Source organism: Phyllobates terribilis, unplaced genomic scaffold (assembly GCF_046119375.1).
Source record: "Phyllobates terribilis strain yellow unplaced genomic scaffold, ASM4611937v1 Scaffold_2__4_contigs__length_985480577, whole genome shotgun sequence".
NCBI classification, from domain to species: Eukaryota; Metazoa; Chordata; class Amphibia; order Anura; family Dendrobatidae; genus Phyllobates; species Phyllobates terribilis.
The window spans coordinates 802,045,008-802,066,398 of NW_027362762.1; the positions used below are offsets into that span (position 1 = coordinate 802,045,008).

At 40.1% G+C, this 21,391-nt stretch overlaps 1 protein-coding gene across 1 annotated transcript in view; it reads left to right on the forward strand.

Annotated features, from left to right (window-relative positions):
* PHEX (phosphate regulating endopeptidase X-linked) overlaps positions 1 to 21,391 on the forward strand; it is a 401,425-nt gene that overhangs the window by 110,516 nt on the left and 269,518 nt on the right. The window contains exon 3 of the mRNA XM_073667505.1: positions 10,289 to 10,450. Within this exon, the coding sequence (XP_073523606.1) occupies positions 10,289 to 10,450 (162 nt within the window). The remainder of the gene's footprint in view (positions 1 to 10,288; positions 10,451 to 21,391) is intronic.

Here is a 21,391-nt window from a genome sequence, read left to right on the forward strand (position 1 = left end):
AATAAATTCTGCATTACTCAAGGTTCCTAAGAGCACAGTGGCCTCCATAATCCTTAAACGGAAGTAGTTTATGACCACCAGAAGTCTTCATATACCTGGCCATCCAGCCAAACTGAGCAATCGTGGGAGAAGAGCCTTGGTGAGAGAGGTAAAGAAGAACCCCAAGATCACTGTGGCTGAGCTCCATAGATGCATTAGGGAGATGGGAGAAAGTTCCACAAAGTCAAATATCACTGCAGCCCTCCACCAGTCGGGCCTTTATGGCAGAGTGGCGTGATAGAAGTCTCTCCTCAGTGCAAGACATATGAAAGCCCGCATAGAGTTTGCTCAAAAACACATGAAGGACTCCCAGACTGTGAGAAATAAGATTCTCTGGTATGTTGAGACGAAGATAGAACTTTTTGGTGATAATTCTAAGTGGTATGTGTGGAGAGAACCATCATTGCCCATCACCTGCCCAATACAATCCCAACAGTGAAACATGGTGGTGGCAGCATCATGCTATGGAGGTGTTTTTCCGCTGCAGGGACAGGATGACTGGTTGCAATTGAAGGAAACATGAATGCGGCCAAGTACAGAGATATCCTGGATGAAAACCTCTTCCAGAGTGCTCTGGACCTCAGATTTGGCCGAAGGTTCACCTTCCAACAAGACAATGACCCTAAGCACACAGATAAAATAACAAAGGAGTGGCTTCAGAACAACTCTATGACCATTCTTAACTGGCCCAGCCAGAGCCCTGACCTAAACCCAATTGAGCATCTCTGGAGAGACCTTAAAATGGCTGTCCACCAATGTTCAACATGCAACCTGACTGAACTGGAGAAGATCTGCAAGGAAGAATGGCAGAGGATCCCCAAATCCAGGTGTGAAAAACTTTTGCATCATTCCAAAGAAGACTCATGGCTGTACTAGTTCAAAACGGTGCTTCTACTCAATACTGAGCAAAGGGTCCGAATACTTATGACCATGTGATATTTGAGTTGTTTTTTTAAATAAATTTGCAAAAATTTTTACATTTCTGTTTTTTTTCAGTCAAGATGGGGTGCAGAATGTACTTTAATGAGAAAAAAAATGAACTTTTTAGAATTTACCAAATGGCTGAAATGAAACAAAGAGTGAAAAATTTAAAGGGGTCTGAACACTTTCCATAGCAACTGTATGAAAAGTCTATCAGTGTGCTGTACTATTAAACTGACTGTTGGTTACTATAGGTTTAGCGTCCATTTATATGGTGCGGTCACTTTGTTTGCGTTGAAAAGGTTTAAATCAGTCCTAGAAAAATCTCAGGATGTTACACACGTCTTTTCCGGGCAATAGGAGGTTTTGCAATATTTTGCAATTCATAGTTAATCAAATTCTCCGCAAATGAAATTTTTGGGTCAAATTTGGTTAAACTTCTAAATTTGAATTTCAAAAAATGTGCTCATTCTAGTCTTAAAGATGGAGATGGATCAAATTCACTTAATGCAGTATTATCCTTAATTGCAACTAATAACTGGACAGTGAATGCTTTAATTTCAGTAAGCAGGGCAGAGCTGCTTGTAGAAATGAAAACATTTTTGTAAGGTATTCCTGACGTATTGCAAAAAAACATACATATTTCATTCATTTAATAAAAAAAAGTAATATGCAAGCGGCCGAAGACTAAAAGATGTTGTAGTTATTATTTCAGCCACTAGGTGGGGCTACAGTTATATTAAAAATGGCGAACATTGGACATAATTTCAAAAAACATCACAGTTAAAGATACAGCCTTACCAACACCAGATCAGATTACCAATGCACTGCAGGATGCAGCAAGCCTCCACTATAAAGGCAGGGGCAGCACATGTGCAAAATACTGATGCAGACAAGTTACACACTGACCTACCAATTCATGGAGGGGGTGTCTGTGTAGTATTATAAATGAAACCGATGGAGCTTGCATAGGGCAACAGTCACACAGATAGATGTGATGCACAGTGTCTGGCTTGCAGCCTATTAATGACGCCCATATTATTAGATCAGGTGGGTTGCCCAGCACTATATAAGTTCACCCCCACAGGACAGACGCCCCAATTCACCCAGCCAACACTATTACTCAACTGATAGCAGCTATAGGAGGTTTGTGTAGTAACCTTTCTTGGGATCACTAGTGGTCCCAGCGATCACCAAGTTATCCATAATGTATTATCTGTAGCACATAGGGGTTATCTTGATTTTTTAGAATAACCCTGTAATAGTATTCCTCTGCTAAACAAATAGATAAAGAGGGTAATTGTATATTAGCAATACTCATTCATAGCAGTATTGGAACTGGATATCAGTATTTTCCAATATGTTAGTTCTGTAATTTTTTTTGGTTTGTCACCTATCAGAATTTTATAGCGTATGTTATGTCATAAAATATCAGTTTATAAATGTGTACAATAATCCCTAACCTCCCTCTAGTGGTGGCTGCAGGAAACCAATTTTAATTTTCTCTACTTATTGTATCTATGCAGAGGATTTGACCCTTCACATTAAATAAGCAAAGGTATGACCACCATACAAATTAGTGAACAATAAATTAAGAAATGAATCTACTTTGGACCTATTTACTGTGCATGGAAAATAAAAAAAGACAACAAATGGCTTTTAAAGGTAGATATCCACCTCAAACTCTTTAAAGAAATTCATATGAAAGTTTAGATAAGGGTTGGAGAAATCTATCAAATAATGTTCCTTTTTGATACCATTGGCAAGTGCCTACTGTTACTGATATCAAATATAACTTGACATTTTTTAAGAAAATTGTAAAAGGTTTTGTTGATTGCAAGTTGGATAGATGCCTGGATTATGGAAATGACAATTAGTTTTCTCAAAAAAAGTACAGTAAGCATGAACTTCTTTATTGTTCAGTTCTCAGCTCTGTATGATCTTTGTCCCAGGTGACATCTAAATGTATTGCTTGGGTTGAAGAGTCGAGGGGATCGTCTTCATTAAGATTAATAGAGATACGGTATATCAAACATTTGTGTCGTCAAGGCCAATTCTAGCTGTTCTACTTCCTGAGGTGAAGATTGAAATGGCACCCCTCCTCGGAGTGCAATATAAACCTGCAGTGAATAAATTCAATGCCATCATTGTTTTTCAGTTTTGCTTTTAAGGTATTCATTGCATTATAAAAGTGACCTGTGGACCTGTTTTCCAGATCAGTGCGATTTCAGCAATACCAAACTTTCCTAGAATTTTTTTTAATATGTTTGGTTTATGATGCTACCATCACAGGAACCATGATCAATACATGAATACGTCACCAGAAGCATCATCACTACATGAATACATCACCGGAACCACAATCATTACATGATCATATCATTGGAACTACCATCAGTACATCACTGGAACAACTATTAATAAATAAATAAATATATCACTAAAACTACCAACAGTACATGAATACAGTACCAAGCTTAAAGGGGTTTTACTGCTTTTAGAAAAATTTGGTTCTTAAGCACAGTTATAAAAAAAGCAAACAAACTGCACTTACTCATCTCCATTGGTCTATTGGTGAGTTTCTATCACTGCGTTTATGTTGGAAGGGGCTGCAGTTCTAATATCCCCCTGTTCTCAGAGCCAACTGTGAATGTAACAGCCGTCTTTGAGAACTGGCCAAGTACCACTCCTGGGGGATGGCAAAATGTCACCCCCTGGAAAACCAGTTAGACTACCGCTTGAGGCAAGATGCTTCTATTGCCTCATGGCAAAACTGGCCCTGGCTATAGTAATAGTTATAGTAAGCCCCTAAATACATCCTGCTTTTTCAGTATGGGTATGCTTAGCATGTACACAGAGAGTACAGAGAGCTTACTGCCAAGATACACGCCAAGCAGAGATCACTTTATATTCCTGGAGATGGAAATAAATGTTCTTTTAACTGTACCTGCAAGTCCGTTACCGGCAGGGCTGACGTTAGGTAGGGAGGAGCAAACTAGGCAATCACGCATGGGCCACCAACCCCTTAGGGACCAGAAGTGTTTATCGCTGAAACTAGATTGATAGAAATTCTGCATCATCAGTTTAGTTTCTGGTGTTGAAAGTGCTTCAAGACCTTTGGTGACATCATGGTCATGTAACGATGATGTCACTACAGGTCCTGTACCCTGTGGGAGTCTAATGGAACTGAATAATTGGAGGCAGACTTGTAAGTCCTGTGTGTGTGACTTTATTTGTGTATTTATATGTCTGTATGTATGTGATCTGTGTACACATGTGTCTGTGTGCATGTGCTCTGTGTATACATGGGTATGTGTGTATGTGCTTTGTGTATGCATGTGTCTGTATTTATGTATGTGCTCTATGTATATTTGTGTCTGTAGGTATGTGTTTGTACAGTTGTGTCTGTATGTGCTCTGTTTCTGTATGTATGTTCTCCGTGTATAAATGTCTGTAGGTATGTGCCCTGTGTATACATATAAGTCAGTATGCATGAGCTCTGTGTATACATATGTCTGTATGTATGTGCTCTGTGTATAAATATATGTCTGTATATATGTGCTCTGTGTATGTCTGTCTCTATATATTCTGTGTATACAGTACATGTGTCTGTATGTATGTGCTTTTTGCATGCATGTATCTGTATGCATGTGCTTTGCATACATGTTTTTGTATGTATGTGCTCTTTGTATAAATGTATATCTGTATGTATAAATGTGCTCTGTGTATGTATGTGTCTGTATGCATGTGTCTGTATGTATGTATGTGCTCTGTGTATACACGTGTGTGTATGTGCTCTGTGCATATGTGTGTGTTATGTGTATATACAGTGGGTACAGAAAGTATTCAGACCCCTTTAAATCTTGACTGAAAAAAAACAGAAATGTAAAAATTTTTGCAAATTTATTTCCCAATCTTCTTGGGAATGATGCAAAAGTTTTTCACACCTGGATTTAGGGATCCTCTGCCATTCTTCCTTGCAGATCTTCTCCAGTTCAGTCAGGTTGGATGGTGAACATTGGTGGACAGCCATTTTCAGGTCTCTCCAGAGATGCTCAATTGGGTTTAGGTCAGGGCTCTAGCTGGGCCAGTTAAGAATGGTCATAGAGTTGTTCTGAAGCCACTCCTTTGTTATTTTATCTGTGTGCTTAGGGTCATTGTCTTGTTGGAAGGTGAACCTTCAGCCAAATCTGAGGTCCAGAGCACTCTGGAAGAGGTTTTCATCCAGGATATCTCTGTACTTGGCCGCATTCATGTTTCCTTCAATTGCAACCCGTCGTCCTGTCCCTGCAGCTGAAAAACACCCACATAGCATGATGCTGCCACCACCATGTTTCAATGTTGAGATTGTATTGGGCAGGTGATGAGCAGTGCCTGGTTTTCTCCACACATACCAGTTAGAATTATCACCAAAAAGTTCTATCTTCATCTCATCAGACCAGAGAATCTCATTTCTCACAGTCTGGGGGTCCTTCATGTGTTTTTGAGCAAACTCTGTGCGGGCTTTCATATGTCTTGCACTGAGGAGAGGCTTCCGTCGGGCCACTCTGCCAGGTCCGACTGGTGAAGGGCTGCAGTGATAGTTGACTTTGTGGAACTTTCTCCCATCTCCCTACTGCATCTCTGGAGCTCAGCCACAGTGATCTTGGGGTTCTTTTTTACCTCTCTCACCAAGGCTTTTCTCCCACGATTGCTCAGTTTGGCTGGACAGCCAAGTCTAGTAAGACTTCTGGTGGTCCCAAACTTCTTCCATTTAAGGATTATGGAGGCCACTGTGCTTTTAGGAACCTTGAGTAATGCAGAAATTATTTCATAACCTTGGCGAGATCTGTGCCTTGCCACAATTCTGTCTCTGAGTGTCTCATACAGTGTTTGATTCACATACTGTGTGTATGTGAACCATCAATATTTATAAATACCGGCAGTGCAGTCAAGAGTTCTTAGGTGTAAACATGTCGGCATTCGCCCAACAAATGATCAAAATGATGCTCATTGATCAGCGATTGAATTGTTTATGGCGGAATATAAATCATTGTTCTCAGCAGCACATTGCCTGGTGTAAACTGCAGATGTGCTGCTGATAACATGATACTGTATGGGGACAGATTGATGTACTAGTGATCACTCTGTCCCCATCATTCTTCGTAAGCCTGTGTAAATAGGCTGGTAAACAAACGCCAAAAGACTTGAATATTTTTGATTGCGCTCGTTTAATGGCCTGAACTCAGCTCATGTAAATGCAACCTAAATGTATGAGTGTGATGGTGCAATATATGAACATTTAGGGCCCCACTGTTAAATTTTGCCCAGGGCCCCATTTTGTCTAAAACCGGCCCTGATTACCAGGAAAGAACCTTTCTCTTCCCCTCCACCTTGCTGTGGACTTTATATACCTGTAGAATGTCAAAATTATCTGGCGTCACTGCCTAAATTTTTTGCATGTGGCAGAAAATCTGAACCTAATATAGAGCCTACAGTATACAGTTTCATATTGAAACATGTTGCATACGAAGGAATATTGGCGAGTGTAGTGACATCTGTGAGAAAGGGTGGGAGTAACCTATCATTTCTGTTTAGGTTTGATTGAGATGACAATAAGACACAACTCTAAAAAAGAATCATATAATGACACACACATACAAATGAATCAGGATTTGTATTGTACTAGTTACATACATCCTCTATAAATCTTGTACTCTCTACATGTGTTTTATAAAGTCATGAATTTATTTCAATGACCAGCAATACTAGATGTTTAAGTCTTTGAACACAGTCTTTTACAAACTTTCCTATCACTGAAAAGTTCTTAATGCCCGATTCCGAGCTTTAATTATCTGTCCGCAAATGGATAACTATAAAAATGATTTGTGTTGTAAATTGTAACTCCAACTAGTTTTATTCAGTAATATGGATTGGCTGGCAAACTGCTTCTTTGATGTGAGTCGCTGACTTCATCTAGAACTGGCATCTTGAATTCTGCAATCGTCTTGGTTGTAATGACCCACCTGTGTCTGGGTATTGATCAGTTTCATTGATTGTGAACTCTTGTAACATAGCTGCTCTCACTGCAGCTTATTGTAACATCAATTTTGGATCCTGGAAAGTAAAGCTGCTCAGTTCCAGTCTCCAGCAACATCTTCTTGTTGGCACTTTTAACCAAGCATGGTTGTTGAAAAGCCTGCAAGTGTACCCTGTGGAAGTAGAGTGGGATATCACAAGCTCTTGACATGTACAACAATTAAAGTGGGACATCAGAACACATTGTATCATGAGACTTTTTCATACAGCTTCAAACTACAGCACTTTTCTGTTTGATTAAATGTGAATAAATATAAATCTTATTGTCTATAATATTTAAATGTAAATGTAATTAATACAGATATTTCATATAATATTTTAGATTAAAGCGAATTATGACTTTGATGGTCCAACTCTCTACTTTTTAATACATTTTTAGCAATTAATTACAATATACATATATATATATATATATATATATATACTGTATATATAGTCCCCCATAATGAAGCGGTGAATACATGCAACGAAACGCACGTAGGGGTCCTTGAGGGGGATTCTTTCTCTGCTGGCCATTCTTTTTTGAGGTCTGGTTGCTACCTTGGTACGTTTTTGGGTGACTTTGATGGGAGGGTATGGCAATCCTCCACAGAGGAATTTGAGCACAGTGATGTCTATGAAAACTATTTGTAGTGACTTGACAAATTCACAGGTGCGTCTATGATAAACTATTTGTAGTGAGTTGACAAATTCACAGATGCTCATTAACATAATGTTGAAAAACTCCATTTGTCCTTTTTTCCTTCCTTTTCTTTCACCCTGTAATATGTATCTACATTTTCTGTAACATATTTGTTCCAGCCTCTTGCTATATGCAATGTTGAAATTGTCCTGACCATGCATTGTGTCATTTTTCATATCTCCTATATTTTTGCATGTTTTTATGCAATACCTTTTTAAATGGTTCTATTAAAAAATATTTTTTATATTTGAGTCAACAATACTCAATTTTTTCTCTTGATTTTTCATAAATATACTGCGGTAAATCGGTTAACTTGGTTTCACAAAGAGGTAGACACAGGAACACTGTCTCTTTAAATCTTCTGTGGTTTATTAAGAGTACTGCATAAACCACGACATCATTAGCAAAACAAACACTGGCTTCCCGGCCTAACAGGAAAAACAAAACATATTGTATTGCACAGTCCTTGTTACTACGAGTAACTGCCCGCTTCAGGAACAAAACAACCCAAGGTTTAGCTTTCCTTCACATGACAATACAGCTCCAGAGCTTGTGCCTTCAGACCCACCCCACACCAAATGGCCTAAAAGGCTGGGATTTTATCCTCTGAGTTTCTCCATTTTTACAGGTGTTTACTCACCCTAGCACTAAAGATGGCTGATTAACCCCTTTCTATACTTTGTGTGCTGGAACACTTTTTCTATGTTTATACTACTGGAGCTAACAATCTCAGTGCTACACATCTTCTCTCCAGTACTTTGCCAATGACTTTGTCACAGTATATATATATATGTATATATATATATATATATATATATATAATATTTATTTTAAAGGATTAAACCATTAATACTCGAGATGGCATTACTGTACCCTGTCTGTACATACTGCTATTTTCTTGTGTATACCCTGTATTATGTGTACATCACATAATACATGTAAAAGCAGTATCTCTGCTGACCCCCAGTTACTTTTTATGTGTACAGCCTTGTGGAGTTATTTACTGGGTTTTGGAAGTGGTTAAAGTACCTTCTTTTATACAAAATTATACTGCAGATAGGAGACTTGGAGTCAGAGCTGCAGTAGCTGGCACAGTTATCATATAGACAAACTTCTGTGCCTGTGTAAACAATGCTATTCAATTTGTTCCTTTTTTCTGCTGATTGTTCTTTTCTCAATAGCAGGTCCCATTGACAATGTCTGAGTATTGAAGAAACCCATTCATGTATGATTTGTAATTTACAATACTAAACTTTCTAAAACTTCAAGATTGGGCTGCCGTCTTTCATTTTTTCCACTGGTTAAAAAAATAAAGGAATGTATGTGATTGGCTATGTTAAAGTGGATCTTTTATCAAATTTTTCATGTTAACATGGACATACTGTATAATGTAAGAGTGTCTGAAGAGTGGAATAACACTTTTTTTTTTTTAATTTGGCCTCACCGCTGCGGAGATATTAGCGATCAAAGTATTTGGCACCTAATGAGTTCATTTTCATTTTCTCTGTATGTTGTTGACCAATCATAAGCAGGCAGCAACACTCAGGAGAAAGAAGAACATGCTCACACAATAGCTTACAGCAGGTATCTCGATGTGTGAGATGTAATGACAGTATAATCTCCTGGTCTAACCTCCTACATGATTAGAAATTACTATGAGTAGAGCACAGATGACTAACACCTGTCAAATAATGTCCTAACATCTGAGTTTAGCTACTGTTCTGCCCCTACACCTACACTGTCTGCCCGGAGGTGAGAGCTCATCCTGTAATGTCTCTGCAGTGAGATCAGAGCAGGCTGTCATTATATATCTCACACAGGAGTAGCATGTGGGAACTTAACCTTAAAGACAATTTTCTGGTGTAAAATGATGAAATCCCCAATAGTGTAGTGTATACCTTATAATATTGTAAAATAAGTAATAATTTGGTTAATGTTTATGTACCATATATGCTGTTGATTGATGAGAACAAATACAGTTTGGTACCTAATAAAACCTCTCCCTCCCAGTTTAATATTCCCTTTCCCTTCTTACCTCTTCTAGTTCTTCCCTATCGTTGTTTCCCTAATATAAAATGAATGTTATTTCTCTCAATTGTTATGCCCATACGTATACATTGGTTGTTTTTCATGTGTGCATATGTTTGCTACCTGCCACAACATTCTAAAATAAAGAATTTACAAAAAAAAATTGGGATTGTTTGCTCTTCAACAATAATTCTGTGAATTAAATTTAACAAATCTCATCGATATCTTGCTGAGATTTTCGGCACATAATTGATAGGCAATGCAGATTTACAAGTTTGCAACATATCAATTCTTTATTGCAGAATTCATTGCAGACCTCACACTTGCATTCGACTTTTGCAATCAAATTTTCAACGAATTTCCGCAAACAAATGTGCCATGATTTTGGGGGCCAAACGCAGATTTATTCAGTGTATGTCTGCACTACTTTACACACTCAATATATTCTCAGCTGGGAAAACATGGGGCTGGTAGAATGAAGTAAAAGCATATTTACTTTTTGTATTGTTACATTTTATTTTCATTTCAATTATTTTTCAGCTGCTTCTATACGAAACAAAATGAATCTTTCTGTTGATCCTTGTGAGAACTTTTTCCAGTTTGCTTGTGGTGGCTGGATGGAAAGTAATCCAATTCCCGATGACCAGTCCAACTATGGTATCTATCCATGGTTGAGGTATAATGTGGACCTTAAAATAAAAGGTATGATTTTTAACCATTGAGCTAAAGAGCACATAAGAGGGATAAATATATGGAACATTTCAAATATGTCTGTGTCATCATAACCAGAACCACCAGACAAAGCATGAATATGAATTATTAATAATGTCCAATTGATCACAATGCAGTGTAAGGCTTTGTTCACACACGTTGTATTTTTTTCTGCAGCTAAACCTGCTGCAAATCTGCTGACAACTTTTCTCTGGCAGGAAAACTGCTGCGTCAAAAAGCAGGTATTCCTGCGTTTTTTGCTGCGTTTTTGCTGCGTTTTTTTCCACTGTATTTCTGTCTCTATTTAGGCATGTACATAAATTTCTGTGAAAAAAAAAGAATCCCATTCTAATTTGGCATCAAAAATGCTATAAATACGCAGCAAAAAACACAGGTGCATTTTTTGGTGCGTATCTGCAGCGTTTTTTTCACCACCCATTACTTCCTATGGGTGAAAAAACGCTGAAAGAAGTGATATGCTCTATTTTACAAATACGCAAGTACAAAATATGAGGCAAATAAAAAGCAACATGTGTGAATAGAGAATTCTGGTTTCTCATAGACTTTGCTGGTACTGCTAGTCGCTGCTGAAAATTTGCATAAAAATCTGCTGCAAAATACGCAGCAAAACACAAAGTGTGTGAACATAGCCTAAAGCACAGCACTTCTATAGAATATGAAAACACCAAATACTGTGATAGGAGTATGATCACAGACAACTGAAGAGAACTATGACATAATCTTTAAAAAATATAATTTATTAATGAATTTAAAAAATATATGTCTAACAAAGCAGGGAGTACTTAAAAATGAGGGACACTAAAATACCTTAACTAGATACAAGGTTCGTGCCTTTAGATAAGAAAAACTCCCTATCCACAGCATGTGTATTCCTATGTCCTATTATACTCAATGCAACCTCAAGCAGCCTAGCAAAACTTAAACCATAATGGTGTATAAAATGTCTATACCTTTAGCAGTGAAGTCACTGCTATAGAGGATACGTCAGGCTCAGTGTCCCTCAACATCGATTCGTGTTACAACTCGCTTCTTAAATTGTTATGCATGCGACGTGTAGGCACATGTTCACACTGGCCACTAAACAGACAAAATCTAAGATAAAAACAAAATGAGCAAATATCCTGCAGTAAATAAATAAATAGCTAAAGTGCATGAAAATAACATAGGGTACTTAGATAACATAATTTTGATAAAGAAAACATAAAATCCATCCCACCACGTCAAGGTGGCCCTATTCGGGAAAGTTCTAACCTCTAGTATTAAAATCTTACCATATGTCAAAAGATGTAAGTGTGAATAAGGACCAAGCAGGACCAAGACCCTGACTAATGGACATCCAGCCATGGGGAGCTATATTTTTTAATTTATTTATTTTACTCATTTATAATAGCGCCACTAATTCCACAGTGCTTTACATACATTATCAGCACTGTCTCAATTGGGGCTCACAATCTAAATTCCTTATCAGTATGTCTTTGGAGTGTGGGAGGAAACCGGAGGACCTGGAGGAAACCCACACAAACATGGGGAGAACATACAAACTCCTTGCAGATTTTGTCCTTGGTGGGATTTGAGCCCAGGAGCCCAGAGCTGCAAGGCTGCAGTGCTAACCACTGAGCCACCATGCTATATAAGCTTATATTCCAGTTCATCTCTTTAGGCATTTGTTTCAGGTTTTTGTTCTCTGTAAAAATAAGGTTGTGGCCTCCCTTTTCTTTGAGCTGGACATTACGTTTATATAGCTACCAATGGCTGGGTGTCAATTATGGGGTCTTGAGCCTGCTTCACATTTATATTATTTGACATATGGTAAGGCTTTAACACTAAAGGTGAGGACTGTCCCGAATAGGGTCACCTTGAAGTGGTGTGATGGTCTTTTCATTTTTTTAAAAATCAAAATTGTGTTACCTAAGTACCCTAAGTAATTTTCATGCACAATTGCTAGCTATTTATTTATTTACTGCAGGATATGTGCTCATTTTGTTTTTTTCTTAGATTTTGTCTCTTTAGTGGACAGTGTGAACATGCGCCTACACGTTGCATGCATACCAAATAATATCCAGTTCATCTCTTTATGTTTTTAAAGCATTAATATTGTTGTATTGTCATATCTATCCACAGAAGTAAATCTTTATGTAATTAAATCCTACAGCAAAAAAAATTTAGGGAACTGAATTGTGGCAAACCACATATGAATAGCTTGGCAGAATGGCAGCAATAGAAAATCTAAGGCTTGTTTTACAAGTCTAACATTCACAGTCCAAGTGAGAACCATAAGGACCAGACCAGCCACAGGTCTCATGATCCGAACTCATTAGCCTCAGATATTCCCATGAAGCTGTTGAGTTTGGGTTTGGAGATTGGCATTTGGTCCAGACATTGCAGGAGCTATGTACTTGAGTATCCTGAGCTGTGTACTTCACAAGTTTTTTTTAGTGATCGGTGGGGATTTCAGGGTCTGGACCCCACCGATTTGCATGCAATTAAAAAGAAGAGAAAAGATAAACAATTGTATTGAAGATTAATTTATAAAGAAAGATTGTTTTCTGCTTCAACAATCTCCCAACCAGAGACTAAGTAGCCTAAGCCATGCCCTTTTTACCTAAATATATTGTTCACATAGTCTAAGGTCAAGGGGCTAAAATAAGGATCCCAGAAAAATGTGAAGGCCAAAACACCGAAACAATTTAGGGTTTCTCATTTTAGGGAACAGATGATATAATAGTAAGTTTTTTAGCACTTTTTTCTCCATGCTTACTATTTATGTATGATATCAACATTTAAAGGGTTTATCCACAGATGCAAAAAGTTCTTGGCTTGTTTTGCAAATATATATGTAGAAACAGGAAGTCTTTCTTTCATGCATTTATCACTGCTGACCCAGCTGCTCCCTCCTCCCCCTGCCAGGAACTTTTGCAGTGACTGATGAGTCATACAGGGAAAATTGACCTCCTGTTTCTACATAGAGCTTAGAAGGATTCAACTAGTTTGTTTTTAATCACGTGATGTCATAAACCTAATGGAAAAGAGAGGAATTAGCTGAGAAGAAAGGCAAAATGGTCAATTGGTAGAACACAGTGCTGTATAATATAACTACAATTTATTAAGAGAATACACATTTTGATAGGGGTGCTTCTTTAAGCCAGCTCCCTTCTCTGCCATGGCTAATTCACGTCACATCACTGGTATAGAGAGGGAGAAGAATATCCCTGCCTATATGGGAAAAAAATAGGATAATGGAGCTTTCTGAACCGCGGTACTAAAATCAGCACAATAATGCAGTCAGTGTATGCTTATTATCACCTCTTTTATAGCCTTTGGATACATCCTTACTAATATATCCCATCAATATGAATGAGTACTTGAATACTGGACATTTATGCAGTGCTACATTTGCTGTTTTTTTGTTTAGCAATTATTATTATGGACTTTTCAATGCTGTTAAGTAGAACATTTTGCTTCTTTGTTTTGTACCCTGTGTTTTGATGTCTGTACTTTATTTTTTATTTCCTCACTGATAGTTTTATGATGCATGAATTACCATACACCATATATCTGCGGAATCCACCGCTATTATATGTGCAAAGACTGCCAAAAGACAATAACAGCAATGTAAAGTCTAATAGCTAAACTTTTGCTGACGATGTGGTACACTCTAGTGTTTCAGAAAGTGGCAATATTAGTCCTATTTCCCCTTAATTACATTTCTCGGCTCATCTAAATTTGGTAATAATACCATATATGATTATCAGTCGACATTTGCAAGGTCCAGTATCTGGGCTTCAGAGCAGAAAACATTTGGAATTCACATGTAAGCATTGTAACAGAAACAATATCTACAGCCAATTAAATAAGACTCAAGTGTCCAAGAACATTTAGTACAAAGTTATTAGAAATACAATGGACAAGTTTATACATAATAACATGTTGTATGTGGTATACCATCACACAAAATGCTGTAAAATGCTGTATTTTGCCCTGAGCAAGAAATATTTTTGGAAGAAATATGAAAGACAGAATTAGACAGTGATACCCCTTACTATGTCACATACAGATATTTTGTGTCACATTTTATCAGGTGACAGAGAACATTCTATACTCCTGATAGAATTTTCAAGGGCACAAAATTGTGCCCATTTCTATTGTTTTAAAGTTAGGAGGACAACTGGGAGTTTTGGAACATAACCTTGCCTTTTTTTCAGCCTCATTGTGTAAATTTGGATGTTACTATATCTTGCTCCTTTTTAATTATGTAGTAATTTCCACCATTGTGTACTAATGTTCCCTATCCTGGTATACATGTCCCCCATCCTGGTATATATGTCCCCATTCTTGGTATATATGTCCCTCAGCCTGGTATATATATGTTTCCCATCCTGGTATATATATCCCCCTTCCTGGTATAGACAGTGGGTATGGAAAGTATTCAGACCCCTTTAAATTTTTCACTCTTTGTTTCATTGCAGCCATTTGGTAAATTCTAAACAGTTATTTTTTTTTCTCATTAAAGTACACTCTGCACCCCATCTTCACTGAAAAAAAAAACAGAAATGTAGAAATTTTTGCAAATTTATTAAAAAAGAAAAACTGAAATATCACATGGTTATAAGTATTCAGACCCTTTGCTCAGACACTCATATTTTAGTCACATGCTGTCCATTTCCTTGTGATCCTCCTTGAGATGGTTCTACTCCTTCATTGGAGTCCAGCTGTGTTTAATTAAACTGATATGACTTGATTTGGAAAGGCACACACCTGTCTATATAAGACCTCACAGCTCACAGTGCATGTCAGACCAAATGAGAATCATGAGCTCAAAGCGTTTTTGCCGCTGCGGAAACACTTAAAAAACACATCGTGGGCACACAGCCTATCACATACCTATATAGAGAACTGCAGCTTTACTGCAAGTATAGAAAGGAGAATTACAGTTGCCATTCTATTCTAAAATAATCTAGTGCATAATTCATATATTCATATATATGGTAAAGTGGCAGAAACAACAAATGGGCGCCTGTACCATAGTTCACACTAAGGCACACTGCATATCCACACACACTATTAGGGTAGGTAGTTAATAGTCAATGGTGACCCATTTTACCATGTGAAATAATGGAAGAAAAGCTTACACAATTGTGCTTTTACAGTATATACCAATATTGCAGGTGGATGAACTGCAAAATGTTATATATACAGATTGGCATGCCAAAAACTGAATTAATGCTGAGATCACTAAAAAAGGCAACTCAGTAATGATTATAAAATATCTTGAACGTACAGTGGGATCAGCCAACAATAATATTATATTACTACTAGTGTTGAGCATTCCGATACTGAAATATCGGGTATCGGCCGATATTCGCGGTATTGGAATTCCGATACTTAATTCCGATACTTTTACAATATCGAATACCGGAATCGGAAGTTCCCATAATGCCTGCGCTCTGCAGTGTCTCTGAAGGATGACAAGCTGGATGGCAGCGCTCAGCTGAGATCCAGCCTGTCATCAGAATGCCATCCCAGCGTGGGAGAATTCTCCTGATTGTTTAAAAGCCGGCGGGCGGTAAAAAGCCGCCGGCTTTTAAACAATCACACAGCCCCATACTGCTTCCCCGCAGCCTCCCACCCCGATCCTCCACTCCCCTCGCCACCTCCCATCCCGATCGTAAGTTAGGACCGGGCGGGGAGCGCAGCACCAAGTAGCGGGGAGCGAAGGACCCGGGCGGAGAAGCCGGCAGTGAAAAGACTTCACCGCCGGCTTTCCCGTTCTGTGCTGCGCTTTCCCGCCGGTTATTTCAAATGAACAGCTGAGGTATCAGGTGATGCCGATCAGCTGTTCATTTGAAGTCGCCGCGGTGCCCTCAGAGGGTTCATGTGAGTTCATGCTTGACTGCATTGCATGAACTCACATGAACTTTCCCACGGTCTCACAGGTCAGCCTCACCTCCCAGACCGGTCATGATTGGTGTGTGTGGGTGTCTGTGCGGGTGTGTGCGGTGTCTGTGCGGTGTCTGCGGGTGTGTGCGGTGTCTGTGCGATGTCTGCGGGTATGTGCGTTGTCTGTGCGGTGTCTGCGGGTGTGTGCGATCTCTGCGGGTGTGTGCGATGTCTGCGGGTGTGTGCGGTGTCTGTGCGATGTCTGCGGGTGTGTGCGGTGTCTGTGCGATGTGTGCGGGTGTGTGCGTGCAGGCAGACATAGGCCGATGTGACACTACTACTCCCATCGGCCTATGTCTGTCCCCCGTCCACTCGTGCCAGCAGGATCAGCTCGATGGGAGCAGTAGTTCCCATCAGCCTGATCCTGCTATTTAAATTGCCCTACTGTGTCCCCAATAAATTTTAAATACATGTCATTGGTGGCCAGTGGTTACCTACAATAAATTAGTTTATACATTACCTGTCCCCGCCGATCACCACCTAAAATAAAGTAAAAAATAAAAAACTACACCTATACTCACCTAGACACTTAATTCCCCGAAGCCATCGATCTCCTGTAATAAAATATAAAATAATAAACCACAACCTTATCCTTACCCCTCCGTAGTAGTCCACGAGTGTCCCACGATGATCTCCAGTTTAGAGCAGCCACATAGAATGTGACCGCTCTGAACCGCTGCCGCCGCTAGAATGATGGGGCCGTAAAGCAGCCCCGTCATTGCATAAGCGGGTTCGCCGGAGTTCAGGCAGCGCTGCTCCGGTCAGCTCCTTTACGGCCCTGCTGTATCGTGAGAAATTCCCACGGTACAGCAGTGCCGTAAAGGAGGTCTCCGGAGCTGCGCTGACTGAATGCCCTCCGGTGACCTCAGTCAGTGGCTCCCGCTGCCGGGAGCAGACGTGTTCCTGGCAGCGTGAGCTTACAGCAGCCATGCACAGCTGTCACCATCTCCAGATGTGACAGCTGTGGATGGGAGATCAGCGCAGGAACGTGGACAGGTAACTATTTTTTTTTAGTAAACTAAGAATTAAATAAAATGGTGTGTTTTATTTCAAATAAATTATTTTTTTCTGGGTGTAGTGTGTGTTTTCTTTTTAACACTTTGTAGGTTAGTAATGGGGGTGTCTTATAGACGCCCATCATTACTAACCTGGGCTTCATGGCAGCTGGCGCTGACATGAACCCCAGCCCCATTACCCCCTGCCACCGCACCAGGGCAGCGTGGAAGAGCGAGGCTAAGTGCCAGAATTGGCGCATCCTATGGATGCGCCATTTCTGGGGTGGCTGACGGCTGGTGTTTCTAGCCTGGGAGGGAGCCAATATTCATGGCACCCTTCCTGGGCTATTAATATCAGCCCCCAGCAGTCTGCCTAGCCTTTGCTAGCTATTAAAATAGGGGGGACCCCACGTCATTTTTTTTGGGGGGTCCCCCATTTTAATAGCTAGTAAAGGCTAGGTTTTCAGCTGGGGGCTGATATTAGTAGTCTGGGAAGCTCCGTGGGTATTACCCCCTTCCCAGGCTTCAAACATCTGCCCCAGCCGTCTGCTTAACCTCCGCTAGAGACTAAAATTATGGGGGATCCCACGCCAATTTTTTTTTTAAATAAATCCTTTATTTTAACACTAAATGACATTTGAGGAGTTAATAAAGATGCAGTCCCTAAATTATTATTTATTTTTTAATTAATTTTTCCCAAAAATTTTGACGTGGGCTTTGCCATATTTTTGTATGCCAGCCAGGTACAGCATCCAGCTTCTATGAACGCGCCATTTTCTGGGGTGGCTGCGGACTGCAATTTGCAGTGGGGGGGAGGCCCAGAAAGCTTGGGGCTCCCTGCGCTGCAGATTCCATCCCCCAGCTGCCTAGTTGTACCTGGCTGGACACAAAAATAGGGAGAAGCCCCACGTATTTTTTTTTTAAATTATTTCATTAAATATTTTTTTTAAAAAAAGGGCTTCCCGATATTGTTGTGTCCGGCCAGGTACAAATAGGCAGCTGGTGGTTGGGGGCAGCCCGTTCCTGCCTGCTGTACCTGGCTGGACACAAATATAGTGCGAAGCCCCACGTCAATTTTTTTTTAATTATTTCAGGAAATTCATGAAATAATTAAAAAAAAATTGACGTGGGGCTTCGCACTATATTTGTGTCCAGCCAGGTGCAGCAGGCAGGAACGGACTGCCCCCAACCACCAGCTGCCTATTTGTACCTGGCCGGACACAACAATATAGGGAAGCCCTTTTTTTCTTAATTATTTCATGAATTTCATGAAATAATTAAAAAAAAAAAATACGTGGAGCTTCGCCCTATTTTTGTGTCCAGCCAGGTACAACTAGGCAGCTGGGGGCTGGAATCTGCAGCGCAGGGAGGCCCAAGCTTTCTGGGCCCCACCCGCTGCAAATTGCAGTCCGCAGCCGCCCCGGAAAATGGCGCGTTCATAGAAGCGCCATCTTCTGGCGCTGTACCCAACTCATCCAGGGCCCTGGTGCGGTGGCTCACTGGGTAATAAAGGGGTAAAGGCCAGCTTGGCATTATCAGCTGGCCCTAAGCCCGAAATTCATGGGGTCACGCCAATATTAGACATGACCACTAGAGATGAGCGTTGTTCGACTAGAACTGTTCGCCAATCTCAAATTCGAGCTGTTTTGGGCGGTGTTCGAGTTGTTCGACAAACCCGAACGATTTGCAAAAAATTCGGCTGTTCGAGGTTATGTTCGATAACTGTTCGTGCACCAAAAGCGTGTCCTGCATGTCTGGTGCTATTTAGAGCACCAATCATACAGGGATTGTCTGCCACTCACTGTAATGCCACAGCCATGGTGGTTGTGGCATTACAATGATTGCCCAAATCGATGGGAACAGTGCCAACAGTGAAACATGAAAAGCCGGCAATTCAGCAGCGGCATACACCGGTACCCGACAATTTAGAACCGAAAGAATAGAGCTTCACACATAGATTACATAGATATAAACATGTCAGCCACATATATAAGAAGCACAGTGACAGTGTTGATTACTGTACTTGTCATTTAGCGTAAAGGATTTATCAAAAAAAATAATAGTGTTTTCATGCACCGTCTCTTTAAAAAAGCCGGCCGGCAATTCAGCATCTGTACCCAACAATTTATAACAGACAGAATAGAGCTTCACACATAGATTAGATAGATATAAACATGTCAGCCACATATATACGAAGTACAGTGAAAGTGCTGCTTACTGTACTTGTCATTTAGCGTAAAGGATTTATCAAAAAAAATAATAGTGTTTTCATGCACCGTCTCTTTAAAAAAGCCGGCCGGCAATTCAGCAGCGGTACCCGACAATTTAGAATAGAAGGAATAGAGAATCACACATAGATTAGATAGATAGAAACATGTCAGTCACATATATATGAAGTACAGTGACAGTGTTGCTTACTGTACTTGTCATTTAGTGTAAAGGATTTATTAAAAAAAATAATAGTGTTTTCATGCACCGTCTCTTTAAGAAAGCCGGCCGGCAATTCAGCAGCGGTACCCGACAATTTATAACAGACAGAATAGAGCTTCACACATAGATTAGATAGATAGAAATATGTCAGTCACATATATATGAAGTACAGTGATAGTGTTGGTTACTGTACTTGTCATTTAGTATTAAAATAAAGGATTTATTATTAAAAAAATTGGCGTGGGGTTCCCCTTAATTTTAGTCTCTAGCGGAGGTTAAGCAGACAGCTGGGGCAGATGTTTGAAGCCTGGGAAGGGGGTAATACCCACGGAGCTTCCCAGGCTACTAATATCAGCCCCCAGCTGAATACATAGCCTTTACTAGCTATTAAAATGGGGGACCCCCCCAAAAAATGACGTGGGGTCCCCCCTAATTTAATAGCTAGCAAAGGCTAGGCAGACAGCTGGGGGCTGATATTAATAGCCCAGGAAGGGAGCCATGAATATTGGCTGTACCTGGCTGGACACAAATATAGTGCGAAGCCCCACTTCAATTTTTTTTAATTATTTCATGAAATTCATGAAATAATTAAGAAAAAAAGGCCTTCCCTATATTGTTGTGTCCGGCCAGGTACAAATAGGCAGCTGGTGGTTGGGGGCAGCCCATTCCTGCCTGCTGTACCTGGCTGGACACAAATATAGTGCGAAGCCCCACTTCAATTTTTTTAAATTATTTCAGGAAATTCATGAAATAATTAAAAAAAAATTGACGTGGGGCTTCGCACTATATTTGTGTCCAGTCAGGTGCAGCAGGCAGGAACGGGCTGCCCCCAACCACCAGCTGCCTATTTGTACCTGGCCGGACACAACAATATAGGGAAGCCCTTTTTTCTTAATTATTTCATGAAATAATTTAAAGAAAATTGACGTGGGGCTTCGCCCTGTTTTTGTGTCCAGCCAGGTACAACTATGCAGCTGGGGGCTGGAATCCGCAGCGCAGGGAGGCCCAAGCTTTCTGGGCCACCCCCGCTGCAAATTGCAGTCCGCAGCCACCCCGGAAAATGGCGCGTTCATAGAAGCGCCATCTTCTGGCGCTGTACCCAACTCATCCAGGGCCCTGATGCGGTGGCTCACTGGGTAATAAAGGGGTTAGGGCCAGCTTGGCATTATCAGCTGGCCCTAAGCCCAAAATTCATGGGGTCACGCCAATATTAGACATGACCACCATGAATTTCTAGTAAAGTATTTAAAAAAAACACAACACCCAGAAAAAAGTCCTTTAAATGAAATAAACACACAATTCTTTATTGTTCTAAATTAAACCATACTTACCGTCACGCCCATTCCAGCTGAAGCCAACGATCTCCTGAAATAAAAGAAAAATAATAAAGCAACATCATCCTTACCTTTCCATGGCTCCCACGACAGCTTCAGCTCTGCTACATCGAGATGACAGGCTGGACCGCAACAGAACGCTGCCATCCAGCCTGTCATCCCGAAGACACTGAGAAGCGCAGGCTTGCTTGCGCTCCACAGTGTCTATCTGTGAG